Genomic DNA, 16922 nt, shown 5'->3' with positions numbered 1-16922 from the left:
AAGTCCAACTTTACTTCTGTCGATTCCAAACGTGCTGTACGGCATGTACACTAAACACGGAGAATGGCTTCAAAATTTGTATAATCTCCTGTAGATGTAGATGCCACTGGTTCTTCACGTTCTGCGAATGTAGATGCCACTGGTTTTTCATTTTCTGCAGATGTAGATGCTAATTCCCTTTGGTTCTCGTGTTTCCTCTCTACTCTCTTGACAAACGTACCAAGAGATGTCTGCACAGTTGCCCTCTTCTTCTCCTCTACATAAATCAACTTGTAACAGGCAATAGCATCGTGAACAGCTGCCGACACCTTAGTAAACCTTTCAGTGTTTGGGGTCCTGAGACTCAAAACAAGCCGGTGCTCGACACCGAACAACCGCCGCCATCTATTGCACGGCGGTTGAACTTACGAATCTCGGTCTGAACAGGCAACTGGAAATATGGACGGGTTTGTTCGTATCTCTCAAAGTTCGTAAGTGAAATGTTCGTAAGTAGAGGAGTTCTTGTATTGATATTGCCGGGTTTAGGGTTCCCACCTTGTGTGGTGGGTAACTTTGAACACCTGTGAGAGATCCGCACTAATTTACGTCATCGAGCGAGCGTTGTCACAGCTTTGCGGGGACATCAACGGCTCGTGAGTTTGTGTCTAATGCACCTGTGATGTGTCATCGTGTAACCCATCGTGTTTTGTTCGAGATGAATTGCGGCTGTGTTAACGAAAGAAAATTATCACGCGGTGTTTGTATTTCACAAGGTTTCATTTAGAGGTGTTTTGGCCACGTTCGTTAACTTAAAAACCCTGCTTGTTAATTGCGCACTTAGATATTTGCACATCTAATACGTGTACTCGATAAGGCAACAACAAAACATTTCAGAGGTCTAAAATGTTGGAAAGCATTTCATGTATATTGCTTCGAATGCAAATTGCTGCAAGTAAGCATTTGAATGGATTAATTTAATGTGGAAAGCTGCTGGCTTGTTGAGTGGCAAACAATTAAATATGCGGCCTATTGCCTTTTCACTTCCATTGGTAAATTATTGGATTTAATTGCAGTTTTTGAGCTAAATAATACATGCCTACAGGACAAAACACAGGCCGGCAAAAGCGTTGCCTTTGTTGAAGAGCAGCAATCCCAACAAGCCGCTAATACCGACTGAATGATCAAACGGCATTCAAACCACCTGTTCCATTGACCTGTGTGGCTTTGTAATGCACCACTCCTGTAGATGCAGAAAGCATCCAACGTGATCTATGCAAATTGTATTTAGCCCGTTTAGAAAATCATTTTGCAATTCTCTCACATACACGGGAGAACTCCTCTTAGCTGCGGTGATGTGGGGTAGGAATATCGCGGATCTTATTATCTGTGGATTGACAATGTTTTTCTGCAAAAAAATATCATGTGTCATCAGATGAATTTGCTACGCGACTCCTGTTTTCCGCAAAATTTGCATAGAAGACATTCAGCGAAGCAGAATGGGAAAGTTCACGGGTAACATAAAGAATAGGGTCGTAGCTCATTGGAGTTTCCACGAACCTTACAGCTCCTGCGGATATGAGGAGTTGCGAGTAATATGGTCACGGCAAAGAGGAGTTCTCCCGTCATCGCGTATATATAAATAAGGATGCCACCACGTTCAATGTCATGAAAACCAAAAAACCCCACGCCTCTCCCACCCAGCAGCTTACGGGATTGGGCAGTGTGAAAGTGACCGTCCAATCGGAAAGTGCCCACCGCTCTCGGGACGCCGGCCATTCGGAGCAGGCCTCATCGCCCGTGCCGCCACTGGTGCCGGTCGGGCCGCGGGACTACGGGCCGCTCGACGGCCCGCCCGGCCACCCGCCGGCCCCCGTGAGAAATGAGTCGCCGGCCTCGGCGCCCGATCGCTTCCCCACGCTCGACGACTTTATCCCGCCGCACCTGCAGAAAAAGCTGTCTCCCGCTGACGGTCACTCGCATTCGCTTCTCGAGCCCGAATGGGAGGTGTCATCGCGCACCGTGAGCGAGTCGTCCACGGCTGTGCTGGATGACCTCCTCCCGCCACTCGCTTCCGAGGTCACGGACCACTCGGTCACCCCCTCACCAACTCTCACGGAGGAGCGCGCCCTCACGCCTGCCCACGTAATTCACGCTCACCCCCCCCCCCCCACAAGCCTGCCCATCCCGTGAACGACACCCGTGGGACTGACGCCGCACGGCGAACCGTGCATTAACATGCTGATTTTTTTTTATTTTAAACCGCAATAACGAGAACTCCGAGGCCAGCCTTCCAAGGTCGTAAAATGTAGAACTGGGCGGGCAAATGTGGATTTTGGACATAATCCGCTGAATAATAACTACCCGTTTGGGCTTCAACAGTCGCACGGCTGGCAAAATAAGATTTAATCAACCCACCCACGGATAATTATTCTAAAGCAACAAACGTTTAATTCAAAAGCAAAACCAACCTTTTGCGTCGGTTTGATGTGATTTCAGGAGTGAAATGAACCCCCGCGAATGTGTTGACAATCCTTAATCTGCAATAGTTTCATAGCAGATGTATAAACGACAGCAGACCATCACCACAGCAGACTACCGCCACAGTGGACTTGATGCATGAGTGGGTTTCATGGTGGAACGGTGGCATTTCCCACGAAATGATAGCCTTGAAATCGTTAATAATAACATTCCAATTTCTCTCGTAAAATATTGTTCCTTGAATTGCTCACCAATGAAGCCGATGGCAACTCGAATTTCGGCGTTGCGGTTTACAAGAATGTGTGGACCTTTCTTAACCCTAGCCCCCGGAAGCGAGATCCACAGTTTTGTTTCAATAACATTCAACAAATGTTTTAATCCGTGCTCGATTGTGCTGCCTTTACGTGCAGCCAGTACCGTCGATCCTGGAAGGCTGTGTGATTCGATTGCGATTATGGCTCTTTTTTTTTGTCGCGATAATTGTCGCCCCTCATCGGTCGCGTACACTTGTCGCTTACTAACTGACAATGTGGGTTTGTTGCTTCATGCGTCCCTGCATGGAAATCATTACATATCTTGCATGGCATAGGCACAACTGTTGGGGGGGGGCATTTCCTGTGAGACAACCCGAAATAAAATACCTTCCTCTCTTGTGCGATTATTTACAACAACAACAAAAAACCCAACAATCCCTGCACTATCCTATTTGTAAAGTTCCCATTGTTGAATCCTATAAGACTTGATGACAACATTTTGGACACGAGTAGTAGAATTTGTATGCAGCTTTTTTTTCCCCGTGGGAGAAATGTTTAAGTCTTATAGGATATCAACAGGATTTTCTTTCGTAAATTTGTTTTGTAAATTTCTGTGAATGATTTGTTTTTATATATTATGGACATTAATTTACAATTCCTGCTGTATTTATTTATTTTACTAACTGTGGCTGATTTACATTTGTTTTGTATGTTCAACATTCCTTTAATCACACGTGATCTTTAACGCTTATGAAACCTAACAAGATGCCAGAACTCCAATGTCTTGTAACGACCTGTACGTACTCTGGTTCTTTCGGTAAAGTCACGAAATCTTCAAATCCGACCTCTCCGTAATTATAGAATGATTTGCTTACAGCCACGTGCCGAATTTAGGCGCACCTGTTACTAAAGCGTGTGTGTGTGTGTATGTGTGTGTGTATGTGTGTATGTGTGTGTGTATGTGTGTGTGTGTATGTGTGTATGTGTGTGTGTATGTGTGTGTGTATGTGTGTGTGTATGTGTGTGTGTCTATACGCTCTGGCATACAACGTGCATTAATTTAGGTGCCGCAATCAGTGTCCAATTGAATGTAGCTGAGTACATTAATATCCCGTTGCATTTCCATTTAACGTATGCCAGGCAGTTGGTTGTAATGTTACGTGTATAGTACATTGAATAGTATCTCGTAGAAAAAAAACTTATGTAGAATATTTATTTATTTATTTGCTTATTTAATGGAGTGGAGTTTTCAGTATTTTTAAATATGCCCCAAGTAAGGAAAATTCTAACAGGCATTCACGTTTCCACAGTTTACATTTTACGCTAGAAATTTACATCAGGAGAATTTCGTGTCAATATGTTGTAGCTCCGTGTATCTCATCAATTAATCCATTTATGCATCTAATAATTCTTTGGAATTCGACATTTTCATTTGTCGATTGTCGTCCCGACCATTTTCCACTGGTAACCATCGCGCATTGCAATGACCCACTTGCAGCAAGTCGTTTTGATAGTTGTGGCTGTATTTGCGGTGAGGTTTTTCCCAAAGAGGTTTCGCTGAAGTTTCAATCAGCCCTGGTTTGAGCACAACATCAATTAACACGATTGCCCTCAGTGGGTAGCGGTATAACTTGCCAACCATTTAAGTGGTCTGTCTGCCAATATTTAAACCGTCTTTAAAGAATACTGATTTTCAAAGCGAACACCGCCGAAAAAGATTTGTTTTGTTTTTAAATGTTAACAAACGGTATATTTCGCTTTAAAAATCGCTTGAGCAAAAACATTGGCAGCCTATTACTTTACATCGGTGCGATTGGCATGTATGGTAGAGAGTGGCAACAATGAATTAACAACATTAATCATAAATTAAAACACTTATGACCCAAATATAACTGAATCCCGACTGGAACACATTTGCCACTTATTGTAAAAAAAAAAACACATTTTACGGATTATTAAATAGCTTAGCTCAATCTTGATTATTTTTTTTGGACGTGCATTCAATGAAAACTGTGGCACATTATTTGGTCAAGAAAAATTCTGAGCCAGAGAGTGCAATCTGCAACGCGTGCAGAGCTTTTGGGTTTAGCTTTGCTGCGCAATTTGCAATTTGCTTGGAAAGATTTGTTACAAAGAAAAATCAATTAACGCTTGCGAATGATTACGCGCGCAATATCGTTAATACTCTTGTTTGGATAACGGGCATGTGCATTTAACTCTGAACGGCAGGATTAGAGCCAGAGTGCAGTATACTTTTTTAAAAGTCAAAGTTAATCTAAATTAGTATTTATGATATTGTATTGTTATATATATATAGTATTTTCTCGTAATTATGCAACCACTTTGGCTTATTTAATCGTTTGTCTTAAAATGACTCTCACTATTCAGTTGAGTTACTCACACGCAGTCTGGCTGACTTGGTACTTGTCTGCACTCTGGCTGATCTGTGCTGTTCTATAAATATTAACATTCTAAATGTTCACTCGATACAAATCTTATTCATAATATTCACACTTTACGTTTATGAACCAAAAGGCCCCGTCATGGTTCCTTGAATAATCCAATTACGTTTGTTGATTTCGATGAGTGTCACACTCAGACTTTATCAAAAATAATAACCTAATGCATTTCTCTCGATTAAAATGACATCAACATTGAGTAACATTAACATGATTATTTACAAGCCCACACTTGCAAATGTACAGCATATGGGTATACTGGCAGTTACTGATAAGGAGAGCATTAAACATAGCGTAAGACATCAACAATGGGCGTCAGAGAACAATGCAGCGAAATCCAGTGTTGTACTGTACTTCTCTGCTCCCATATCTATGCTTCCCGACTTCGCCAACCCAAACCGACCAGCGTGTGCTCAATAGAGCCCCCATAACCGGAGTGGTGTGGGGAGGCATCTCGTCTAGCAGTGGATTTATTAAAAATGGCTCTGCATGTCCCTGTAGACATGAACTTTTTTTTTTGTCAAATTTAGGAACTGCGCTTCGCAATGACCACGGATATAAATACGTCACCTCAGATCTATCAGCCACCGAGAGACATTCCTCGTGACTCCACTGAGCCATCGTTCACTGTTGCGTCTGCTTTGTTCATTTTTACAGCAAAACGACGGGCAGGAGTATTCCGACGGTGCCTTGAAAAGTAGCTTTTCACCGACGCACAAGTACACGAGTTACCAGAGCTCATTCAGCACCACCTCGTCACAGCCGCAGAACACACAAGGTGAGAGAGATCGCCCACCCGGTCCCACTTTAGTATCATCGCAGGATCGTCGGCATCACCTTCCATAAAAAAAAAATCACTTGGTAAAAATTCACTTGTCATCCCAATCGCCATCATCACCGTCATCAATGGCACCGTTATCATTGTTATTGCTAAGCATGTAAAGATTCACCCCCTCTCCAAGATTCAATTATTACTATTCGGAATCACAGTTTCATTCAATAATATTAAGAAATGCCCATTACACGCTACCTGGTTTGTACCGACTATACCGATCTGTCTTGTGCGTGCTGCTTTCTGTGCGTAGTAAGGTTTCTCTTCGTAGTTTTGTTTGTTCTGTCTCGTTTCTATTATGTGTCTCATTCGCTCCATGAAGCTTAGCACTACATTCATCTCCAGTTTGCATGTGAATTCCGAATAATGGGCAGGATTTTTGTTTGCGTAATAATCGCTTCCAATAAACAAATGAATTCATCATTACGTTCTTAATCATCATTATCATCAAACAGCTTTGTTGACTTCATCAGCCATCCTCTACTGGCGGTGGTGGTGGTGGTGATGATGATCATTATAGTTTTAAATTAATTCTAGGACTCGAAATAAAACCCAGTGCGCAGATGACTGTGCGATGACCCCGTGTGATTGATGACTCAGCGTGATGTCTTCGAGCGACGGCTGCGTGCTGTGTCTGCGTGGCGACGCTGCGTAGTGACTGCGTGCAATGGCTCCGTGTCACGGCCCGGTTTAATGGCCCCATGTGATGACCCCGTGTGATGACCCCGTGCGACGATTTCATGCGATGGCTCCGCGTGACGGTTCCACGCAATCGCTTTGCGTGTTGACTTTGCATGGTGACTCTGCATGGTGACAGGGCGCCATGGTGGCGAGATGTTAACTACCATGCCTGGTATGCAGGAGTTCGTGAGGTCGATCCCGACCCTTACGCCTGTTGTATATTTGGAGTTTGCATGTTCTCCCCGTGGTCGCGTGGATTTTTCTCCAGGTCCTCCGGTTTTTCCCTCCAAATTTAGAATCAACGTGCATTCAGGGGTATTTGGCTGCTATAAATTTTCATGCGATAAGCCGCTTCGTTGACAGGTGTCATTCATGGCTAGGTCTTTTTCTGAAAAAGAGCTATATAGCTGAGTGGGCCTTACCTGGTTAAAATAAAAAATATTTAAATTTCGATTTAAAGCTTTCGTGACTGCAGGGATTCATCTTCTTGGTTCTTTCGGTAAAGTCACGTAGAATGGAAATAATAAAATAATAAAAATAAAACAAACGTCGTGAGAATTATTTTATTATGTTTTATTTTTATTACTTTATTTTTTAATAATAAATATAACATAATAAAATAATATGAATTTTATTTTTATTATTTTATTATTTCCATTCTACGTGACTTTACTGAAAGAACCAAGAATATGAGTGGCAGTGGTTAGGTGCCATCTACTCAGAAGCGGTAAGGTGGCAAAGCTTGAATTCTCGCGAGGGGTCGACTCAGCTTTTCACCGCAATGGAGACAGTAACACTTTGTGGAAGGCGATCAGAAGCCTTCCTATAAATTAACGTGGACCTGCCATGGTAACGTGGGATTTTTAGACTGCGTGCGGTCGCTCTCTGTGATGTCTCCGTGCCACGATGACCGCTTGCTCGCGCGCCGCCTATCAGACCGGGTGATGTACACGCCCACGGAGAAGCTTCCGGCGGGCGCCGTGTACCAGACGAAGACGTTTGAGGGCGGCACCGTGCACACCGACACGTTCTACCCGGCCGCCGGCATGTCCAGCGAGGAGAAGAAGGTGACGGTGCTCAAGGCTCCACACTACCCCGGCATCGGGCCTGTGGACGAGAACGGCGTCCCCATCGCCGTCCGTACCGTATGCTTACGCTTGTGCTTCTTTTCCCCTTGCGTGCACACTTACAGTAAAACCCTTCCTCCTAACGGCGGTAGTTGGTTCCACGAAACCAGTCGTTAACTGATTTGGTCGTTAAGCGAGTATAGAAAATACACGTTAAAGGCTTAATACCAAAAACAACGGTTATTCATACATAAAGATACAAACAACATTATCAACACAATATTAAAAGAAACGTGGTTGATCAATGCTTTTATTAATATTTACCGTAACGGCCAGTCGTTAACAGGGGAATGGTCGGTAAGCGAACACATTGGGCTCGATGGAGGCCCGTCGTTAAGCAATTAGTCGTTAACGGGTGCTCGTTAAGAGGGGTTCTACTCTGCACTACTATACATTACACTACTATACACTCCACTACTATACACTACATTATAAACTACACGACCATACACTGGGCTCTATGGAGGCCCGTCGTGAAGCGATTAGTCGTTCACAGGGGTGCTCGTTAAGAGGGTTCTACTTTACATATATCGGGCATGTGACGTGGCCCAGCCGTCACGTGTCCGTCGCTTGTTCCGGAGGTTGGCGGTTCGAAAGATCCAGCAGGCCGCCCCGGTTAATGCTGTGGCGTGCGTTAGCCGTGAAATACCGCGGTGGACGCTGACAATGCCCATGACGTCATTCGAAAGAGAGTAGGCCGTTGTGTTTTCCAGCATCACGGTCCACAGTTTCGAAAAATGACACCGCAAATTACTCAACAAGGGATTACATATCGTACCATCACCCCTTACTGTACAACTACTGCAGATGGTGTGTGACACAGCACCCCCCCTTTGTTAAACGAGCGGTGTGAATACCAAATATGTTAAATTATTATTACGTGTGTGTCATGTATAACAAGTTCTCAAGAAATTTGGAGATGTCTGAAGGAAAGACACAACTTAAAATGCAGCGCAATGTGTGTACCTAAGACAGCTACTGGAGGTGAACCGACATCTAAACGATGAGTGAAATCGGTGGTGTAGGGCTCGTTGGCAAGTTGTTGTAAACGTGAGCTTGGTAATTAAAAGCCACGTCCCAATGTGCCTCGGAAACAGGGTCATGAGCACAAAAATGGTGGGACAAAAACTGAAAAAGTGCACATGCGCATCAGAGAATGCTCACCACCTTTACCGACCCCGCACTGGCCGGCAATGGTGCAGTATGGTCAAATAATCCTACAAGACCCGCATAGCGTGGAGAGACCGTCATTGCATACAAAGTGCTCACCACAAATGAACCACAATATTTTTCGATGTAAAGCTTTCGTGACTGCAGGGATTCATCTTCTTGGTTCTTTCGGTAAAGTCACGTCAATAAAATATTTTTTTCTTTTATTATGTTTTTTTTATTATTTCCCTTCTACGTGACTTTACCGAAAGAACCAAGAAGATGAACCACAATACCTCGCTGATCTCGTCATGGAGCATAAACCATCACGCGAACTCCGGTCATCCTCGCAGTGGCTTTTGGCTGGCCATCGAATAAAGATGTTCACTGCATCAGATTCGCTTCAGCAGCCGTCTGGAACGCTCTTCTTGCCGATTTTAGGAAGCCACTGGAGCTATGCATGTTTAAATATAGATTGAAAACTAATTTCTTAATTGCTGCTTTTTGTGTTTAGTTTGTTGTCTTTCCCCGCGCCTCCGATTAGCAGGGTTGGCTATGTACGGTGCAAAAGAAGTTGAACAGACATACATCCATCTAGCAGCAGATTGACAAAAGCGCTGTACATGGACAATATACCCATGTGAGTGTGGATAGCAGCGCTAAACGATGATAATATATGTGCCTGTCTTGTATATCCCTCCCTTCTTTCCACGGGTTTGTGTCAGACGGTGGACAAGCCCAAGGACTGGTACAAGACCATGTTCAAGCAGATTCATACGGTGCACAAAGCTGGAGGTGAGGACCCCGGGCACTCTAGGGTGGCCATCTCTGATATACAAAGAATTGGGATATGTGGGAAGAAGAAGAAGATCTCAAAATACCAGCAAAGGGGAAAACTAAATGTAAATGCATTATTATTACGCAACTCACAAAAATGTGTAACTTCTCATTGTTTCTGGGAAGAGAGCTGCGGATTTCCCAGGACAGCTTATATGAAAAAAATAGGGCAAAAACCAGGAGATGTTTGCAACCACGTGCATTAATTTCCGCCAACTCTGCAGCATCGTATCCATTTGTTGTTTGATCCGCTCGGTGTCCAAGATATATATTTATTTATTTGTATAGGTCTGCTCAGCCCGTGCGCGAACACTCTTTACGTGCAGTCACGTCTGTCGACATTTGGGGGTTCATTTATCTCGGGGCGATTCAAACGTGAAGCTGCTGTCCCTTATCCCTTTGCCTTGTCAATCAGCGAGGCGCAGAGTCACCCGCAAGGTCTCATTTGTGGGAAGGGGGGTCGCTCTGTAAATATTAACCAGGAGAGGATCAGAATATTCATTTATCTTGGAGAAACCCGATGAGACACTGGCAGCCCCGGAGAGCTACTGATTACACAATTGCTTCGCCTGTCACGCAAACCATTCTGCGAAACAAAAGACGGCATTTATTAAAAGTTTTTTTTTATGCCGCCTAATGCATAAACAAAAGGTGCCCTTCGTGCTGATCAAACGTGAATTTGAGTCACGGTGACAGACGATTAAGTGGCATGTTGTTCGGCGATTCCTTCAAAGGAATTCACCGGCCGATGCTACGATATGGGTGGTTTAGCAAGAGCATCCGTCCGTGACAGCGTCTCCTAAAAGCGTAAACCTCAAAGCAGCACAGCAGAGGTATTTTCTCTTCAGCATCGGAGGAGATACAGTAGAAGTGGCCTGGAGCGATGCTAACCACACCACTAGGAGTTGGTTCACGAAACGTGATGCGAACCAAACCATGAGGGTTTGGTTCACGAACCATGAACCAAAACCCTAGGGGTGCAGTTAGCATCGTTCATGAATCGTGAACCAAAACCCTAGTGGTGCAGTTAGCATCGTACACAAATCGTGAACCAAACCGTAGTGGCTATTTTCAAGAACGAAACCCAACGCGATGTGCAAGGGTTTGTTGTAGAGTCCAACAAATTATTTTGCCGCACTGCACTCTTGTGGGCACCACATAGCCGTGCAGCCGATAACAAGTGGCTGTACATGGTGGTCACAACACACCCAACAACTATCCAGGCTCAACGCTGCTTAGTTTCAGAGATCCAACCAAATCGGGCACATTTCACGTGCTCGCGAATTTTTCGACGGTGTAACAAGGGCTGCTTAATTAATACTGTTCAGTAACAGTATTTATTTACCCCGTCAATATTATTCGTCACAGGAGACTTTGCATTTATGTTACATTGCAGATGATGACTTTGAACACTACACGCCCACTTCTGCAGACTGGGAAAGCACCTGTGAGTATTAAGCGGTCGATCTACAAAAGGCCCACGGAACACATCACACAGAGTTATCAAGGCTACTGGGATCACACAGAAAGGTGTAGCTGTTTATTTTTAAATAATATGAAGAAAAATGGTGGAAATCTGGAGATGGCCACGTGGCTCAGAGGTCAGAGGTCAGAGCGCGCATCACGGACATCCTGCGTTCTAATCCAGGCAAACACCTGCGAATAAGCCAGGGTTTTTAAATGCAGTGGGTTTGATGGTCTGAATCTGGTCACTGATGACTGTATCGGCTCTTGTGAATTAAAAAACATCAGAAGTGGGTGTCGTGTGATGATCAGAACTCCATAGCAGCGTGAGTGGGAAAGTGGTGCCTCCCAGTGTAGATAATAGAGGTCACTTGGGTAGATCTCGGAAATAGTTATGTAATATCCATCTCCCGCGGATCTTTGTCTAACACGAGGGTATTGCACTGCTCTTGTGAGAATTTCTAATGTATTTTGAATTTCATGACATGAGACTGAAAGATAACACAATTGCAGTAAAATTTGTGAAGATAGGCAACAAGCAATGAAATACGAATTGACACAGCAGAGAAACAGTTGTACGTATATATGTTGAACTTCTTTTGCACCGTACATAGTCAACCGTGCTAATCGGAGGTGTGGGGGAAATACAACAAACGAAATACAAAAAGCAGTTCTAAAGACATTCCTTTTCAATCTACATTTAAAAGTGCATAACTCCACTGACTTCATAATATCGGAAGGAAGAGTGTTCCAGACTGCCACAGAAGCCCATCAGAAAGTGCACGATGCGGTGACCACCTTTGTTCGATGGTTATCCCAAAGCCGCTACTGCGAGCATGACCGGAGATTGCGGTAATATGGGGAGACTGATCACGACCGTGGCAATTCGCAATCTCCACCACTGGCTCACAACCACCAGCACATGTTATCTCTTCGCAATGCTCATTTTTGCGTTCGGGGAGACACATTCCCTCGCGGAAGCTCTCACCCAAACTGCATTGGCTCTCAAACCTCAAAACTCCATCCCCACCGACTCTCTCTCCCATTCCCTCCCAACAGCCTACGGGGGCCCGAGCAGCCCCATTCAGAAGCACACGGCGGCGCCGGCGCAGACGTACATGCCGCGGTCGCGCAGCTTGGCCGACGGCCTCGACGCGGACCCGCGGCCCCAGCAGAGCGGAGGAACGCCGCCCGCGCGCCCCGCGCCTCCCACGTCGCGCTCGTACTCCGACTCGGAGAGGTGCGTTCTACGGCGTTCTACGGCGTTCCGGCGGCGCCACGCACACGGCGTGACAATCTGCCGATTACAGACCGCCCCTCGCGAAATTAGTTTGGCCGTGATCCATGAGCGGATCTGTTTTTTTTTCTCCGGGCCTGGTTGCATGGCGAGCATTTCTTCTCTCGAGCTTTCGCCATGCACTGAATCATTGTTTTTGTTGTTGTTATTCGGCTCCTGAGGATGCCCGTCGTAGCAGTAGTGTTTGTTGCGAAAGCTTAATAGAGGAAAGAATTCTCAACGTGCGGCCGAACCAGGAAAGTTTATGTGTTAATGTTTGGTGTAACTTCATTACGTGTTAACATTTAGCAGAACTTAATTCAGTGTTGCCGTATTCTCCGGATTGTGTTTTCCCTGGATTTTAAAGCAAAGGTTGCGGGTATGCCTTATAATCCGGTAGAGTTGTGTGTGTGTATGAGACCCAATTTGTTTAGCTTTATTGACACCGGCTACAAGCTTTGGGTGCGTCTTTCGAGAGCGTCTTATAACCCAGAGTACTGGGTCTTCTTTTTATAGTGTAATAAAGTGAAGTTGAGTTTGGGGGGATTGAACAGGCATATCTACTGCTCTATATTAATAAAAAACAGAAACTAAACTCAACACATTCCCCAATAACACCGTGGCCTTAAAAGAAAGTACATAATCGTCGAGATTTAGAGCAATGGCCCTTCATCATAGCACATATTTGGAAATAAAACAGTGTATTTAGTAATAAAGCAGTGAATTCTGATTCATAACCAGGTAAGAGCCAGGAGTTTCGAATTCAAGGAAGACAAAGGTATACTGAGAGCAATGTAATCTCAGGAGACCATCCCAAACAGCCTTCAGTAGGGTAGGGATGCAAGTCACATTTCAATAAATCTCCAGGCACATCACATTGCTTATGAGCACCACGTAAATGATCTTAGCGTGAATACACATTTCAATTTGAATACATTTTTACATATTGCCAGGCAATTGCAACAAGCATGATAAATAATACTGGTAGGAACCTCCTGGTTACACCAGCCCACAGGGGATTATTGTGTCCGTCTGTCCGTCGTGCAGGGAGGGGGTGGGTGGGGAGGGAGGGGCTGGGTGGGGAGGGTGGGGAGGGGCTGGGTGGGGAGGGTGGGGCTGGGTGGGGAGGGGAGGGTGGGGAGGGGCTGGGTGGGGAGGGTGGGGAGGGGCTGGGTGGGGAGGGTGGGGAGGGTGGTGGGTGGGAGGGGTGGGGCTGGGTGTGGAGGGGCTGGTCACCCCGTGGTGCCCTTATAAAACTCAACGTTTAACCTACTCACGCCGGCTTGTGCCCGCCCTCACAGTCGAGCATATTTGCGGAATACACCACGCCGCCATTGACCCTGGCCATTGACCGAGCAACCCAACGTTCCTACCAGCTCCCTCCGCAGGAATGTATTTATTTTACTTTCACAACAACAACAACAACAAACAAAAACGTTTGTTGGCTCCAGGTCTTCCCATGCTCTTATGTTAAGCCTGGCCTTGTGTCTCCAGCTGCTCAGAGTTTACTCTTTTGAGCTCTCGTCTAAAAACGTCAAGTGAGTTTCTTTCTATTGGTCACAATGGCATAAACAATGGACGTCCAGTTGTGTTTTTTACACGCTGCGCAATTTTTCCTTGCTCAGTTTTTAAAGTTTGCTTGCGAATGTGCGCATGCCGAACTTCTTTCGCACCGTACGTAGCCAACCGCGTGCTACCTAGCAGAATAAACGTCAAATTACGAGATAATAGCTGAGTTTGATTCCCAGCCACAGATAACTTGAGTGTCGAGTGACATCTGAACTGGTGACGATGGGTGCCCCTCTCAACACCAAACCTGCACTGGCCATTGGAGTGGGCAAATGGCCTCCATATCAGCCACGGCACGGGGGGGAGCCTTCATCCAGCAGTGGATTGAGAAAGGGCTGTGTAATGTATGGCTCTTGGTGCCATATTCAATCAACAACAACAACAATTGCACGCATAAGGAGTCAGAGGAATGGGGGAAATCAAAATAATAATAATGCCAATAATTTCCCAGAAAAGTCTCTCAGATGTATTTAGACTTTTTTTCAGAATCGCCCCGCAATGAAACAAATATGTAGATATTATTCTTAACCTTGCAACCAGCTAGCTGAGTTGGCACTTTTGCTTCATTGAGTGTATGTATGCATGTTGTGCTTCTTTCGCACCGTACGTAGCCAACCGTGCTCATCGGAATGTGTCTAACACAGAAAGTATGTGATTATTTATCGTATCAGTGGGAGGCCTGCGCATAGTTTCCATGTTCTGCCAGACTCTGGCACCCAATCCTCGCTCAGTTTCATGTTGAAGGGCAATGGAGGAGGAGCTGGAAGTGTCGGCCTTATCCAAACACCCACGATGCAAAACCCCACCGTGCGATTCATTGTTTATTTACAGCTGAGGGCTTATAGTTCTCTGACTATTAGTTTTTGACGAAATTATTTTCACAATCGTGGCACCCCGTCACTGTGGTTTACCCAGTTTGCCTGGGTGGTCTCAGTGCTCTGGAGCTCACACATCCTATCGATGATGAACGCTCTTGCGCTCGAAGGATCACTTTGATAAAGTGACCACACAAGCACCTCCTGAGCATGCCCTCCCCACGCGTTTCAATTGTCGACGTAACGGACCACCGGGAAATTTTCGGGTCGAGTCCGTGGGCGACTTGAGTCTCCTGAGAGACAATCTGGTTGTTAGCTCGGCTGCGTAGGGGTTTTCAAACAACACGCCCCACGCGCGGGTACAACCCGGAAACACGCCGGGGACCTTTTGGCTTCACGCTCACGGGTGACCCAAGAGTGCCAGCAGAGGGAGCTGTTTACGCTGTGGCCCTGTTCGCCATGCGCGCCGTGCGGCAGGTTTTATGAACTGATGTGAAACGGCGCGGCGCGGCGCGGCGTCGCGAACGCAACCGCAAGTCAAACGAGCATTTCTACTGCCGCGTTGGCAGCGTGGGACAAATAACAGAAACTCAACACCTTCATCAGCAAGCTAAAACCAAACTATTTTTTATTTTACCAGGTAAGGCCCACTCAGCTGCTATATGGCTCTTTTTCAGAAGAAGACCTGGCCACAAATGACAGCTCAACGAACCTGGCCACAAATGAAGTGGCTTATCGCGTGTAAATTTATGACAGTTTCTAAATGTGGAGGGGAAATTCGGAGGACACGACGAGAAAAATCCACGCAACCATGGGGAGAACATGAAAACTCCAAATATACAGGCATCAGGATCGGGATCAAACCCACAACCTCATATATACCAGGCGAGGTAGTTAACATCTCGCGAAAAGGGCGCCCGGTCAAACACCCCCCATGGCTGACAAGCCTGATGGAGTCTTCATCTAGCAGTGAATTGACAAAGTATTGCAAATTATAATTATTATTAAAGAGAGATATTTATATGGACATAAATAAGCTTCACCTTCTAAGCTCATACAGTTTTACCAGCATTTTTCTGCACAGTGATATGAGGGCACGTTGTAACAGTTTGCTAATGCGGCTAATCTGTGTGGCTCGTGAACGAATGGAAGGTGCTCACATTGAGCCCATTACCTGTGCCGAAGAGTGTCAACCGTGTCGGCATCTGGAAAGAGCCGGGAAAGGTGAATCTTGGAAATTGCTCGTGAATTCTTAATGCGCTCGACGGAGTTGATCGGGGCGGCTCAGCTGCGGAGAGGACAATGGTATCGCCGTGTTTTGAAGCTCAAAGCCAACTAAACATGCGGGATTAGTGGAGAGAACAATTTAAGTGCCCTGCTAAGTGAGTACTGGAACACTGCCTGAAGCCCCCAGGTGTTGGGTCAGCCTCCTACAAAATTAAGACCTCTCTTTGTGCCGTCAAGCCTTCACAATGGAATGACCTGGGGCTAGGGCTGCGATCATACCAATACGGAGAGACTTAAGAGTCATAAGCTGGCTGTTACTACTCCCTAATTCGGTAAACATCATGTCAGCATGTCCAGAGCACTTAAAGTGCCGCTCAACACTTATTAATGTGCCTCAAAAGTAACGCGATATCATCCCTCTCTAATAACCACCGTGCCTAAGCGTGGTTTTATTTCAGAGTGCTGAGCAAGTCTCGTTCTGCAACGTTCAAGCAAAGATCGTGACAGCACGACGCTCGACCACCTCTTTAGTCTCCACGCGGCAGCCATGCTCTATTCACTGCTGGATGAAGGCCTCCACATGCCATCATCGTTTCTGGCGGTTTTCGCAATGCAATTATCTCATCTAGATCCTTCACATGAGCTGATCTCAGTGGGGGGGGGGGGGCTTCTCTTGACAGTCGATACGATCTCCCTAACCGGTGTTTGTTCCCTGATCCAAATGTTTCTCTGTCTGTCCTAACAATTCCTAGCAAGCACCACCCCATGCTTCTTC

General features: G+C 45.7%; 1 protein-coding gene across 5 annotated transcripts in view; it reads left to right on the top strand.

The window, feature by feature from the left end:
• The window catches only part of LOC144732147 (sorbin and SH3 domain-containing protein 1-like), a 94479-nt gene that overhangs the window by 26227 nt on the left and 51330 nt on the right, over positions 1-16922 (top strand). For 3 of the 5 annotated variants that reach the window (XM_078613470.1, XM_078613471.1, XM_078613472.1), the window contains 5 exons: positions 5828-5948; positions 7620-7828; positions 9685-9754; positions 11193-11243; positions 12320-12500. In XM_078613470.1, coding sequence (XP_078469596.1) covers positions 5828-5948; positions 7620-7828; positions 9685-9754; positions 11193-11243; positions 12320-12500 — 632 coding nt within the window. Of the gene's footprint in view, positions 1-1680; positions 1852-5827; positions 5949-7619; positions 7829-9684; positions 9755-11192; positions 11244-12319; positions 12501-16922 lie in introns of all 5 variants that reach the window. The other 2 variants (XM_078613467.1, XM_078613468.1) reach the window with 1 other exon arrangement.

This window comes from Lampetra planeri, chromosome 41, assembly GCF_965212315.1.
Source record: "Lampetra planeri chromosome 41, kcLamPlan1.2.h2, whole genome shotgun sequence".
NCBI lineage: Eukaryota > Metazoa > Chordata > Hyperoartia > Petromyzontiformes > Petromyzontidae > Lampetra > Lampetra planeri.
The sequence above is the reverse complement of the archived record's forward strand: the minus strand, read 5'-3'. Positions and strand labels throughout refer to the sequence as shown.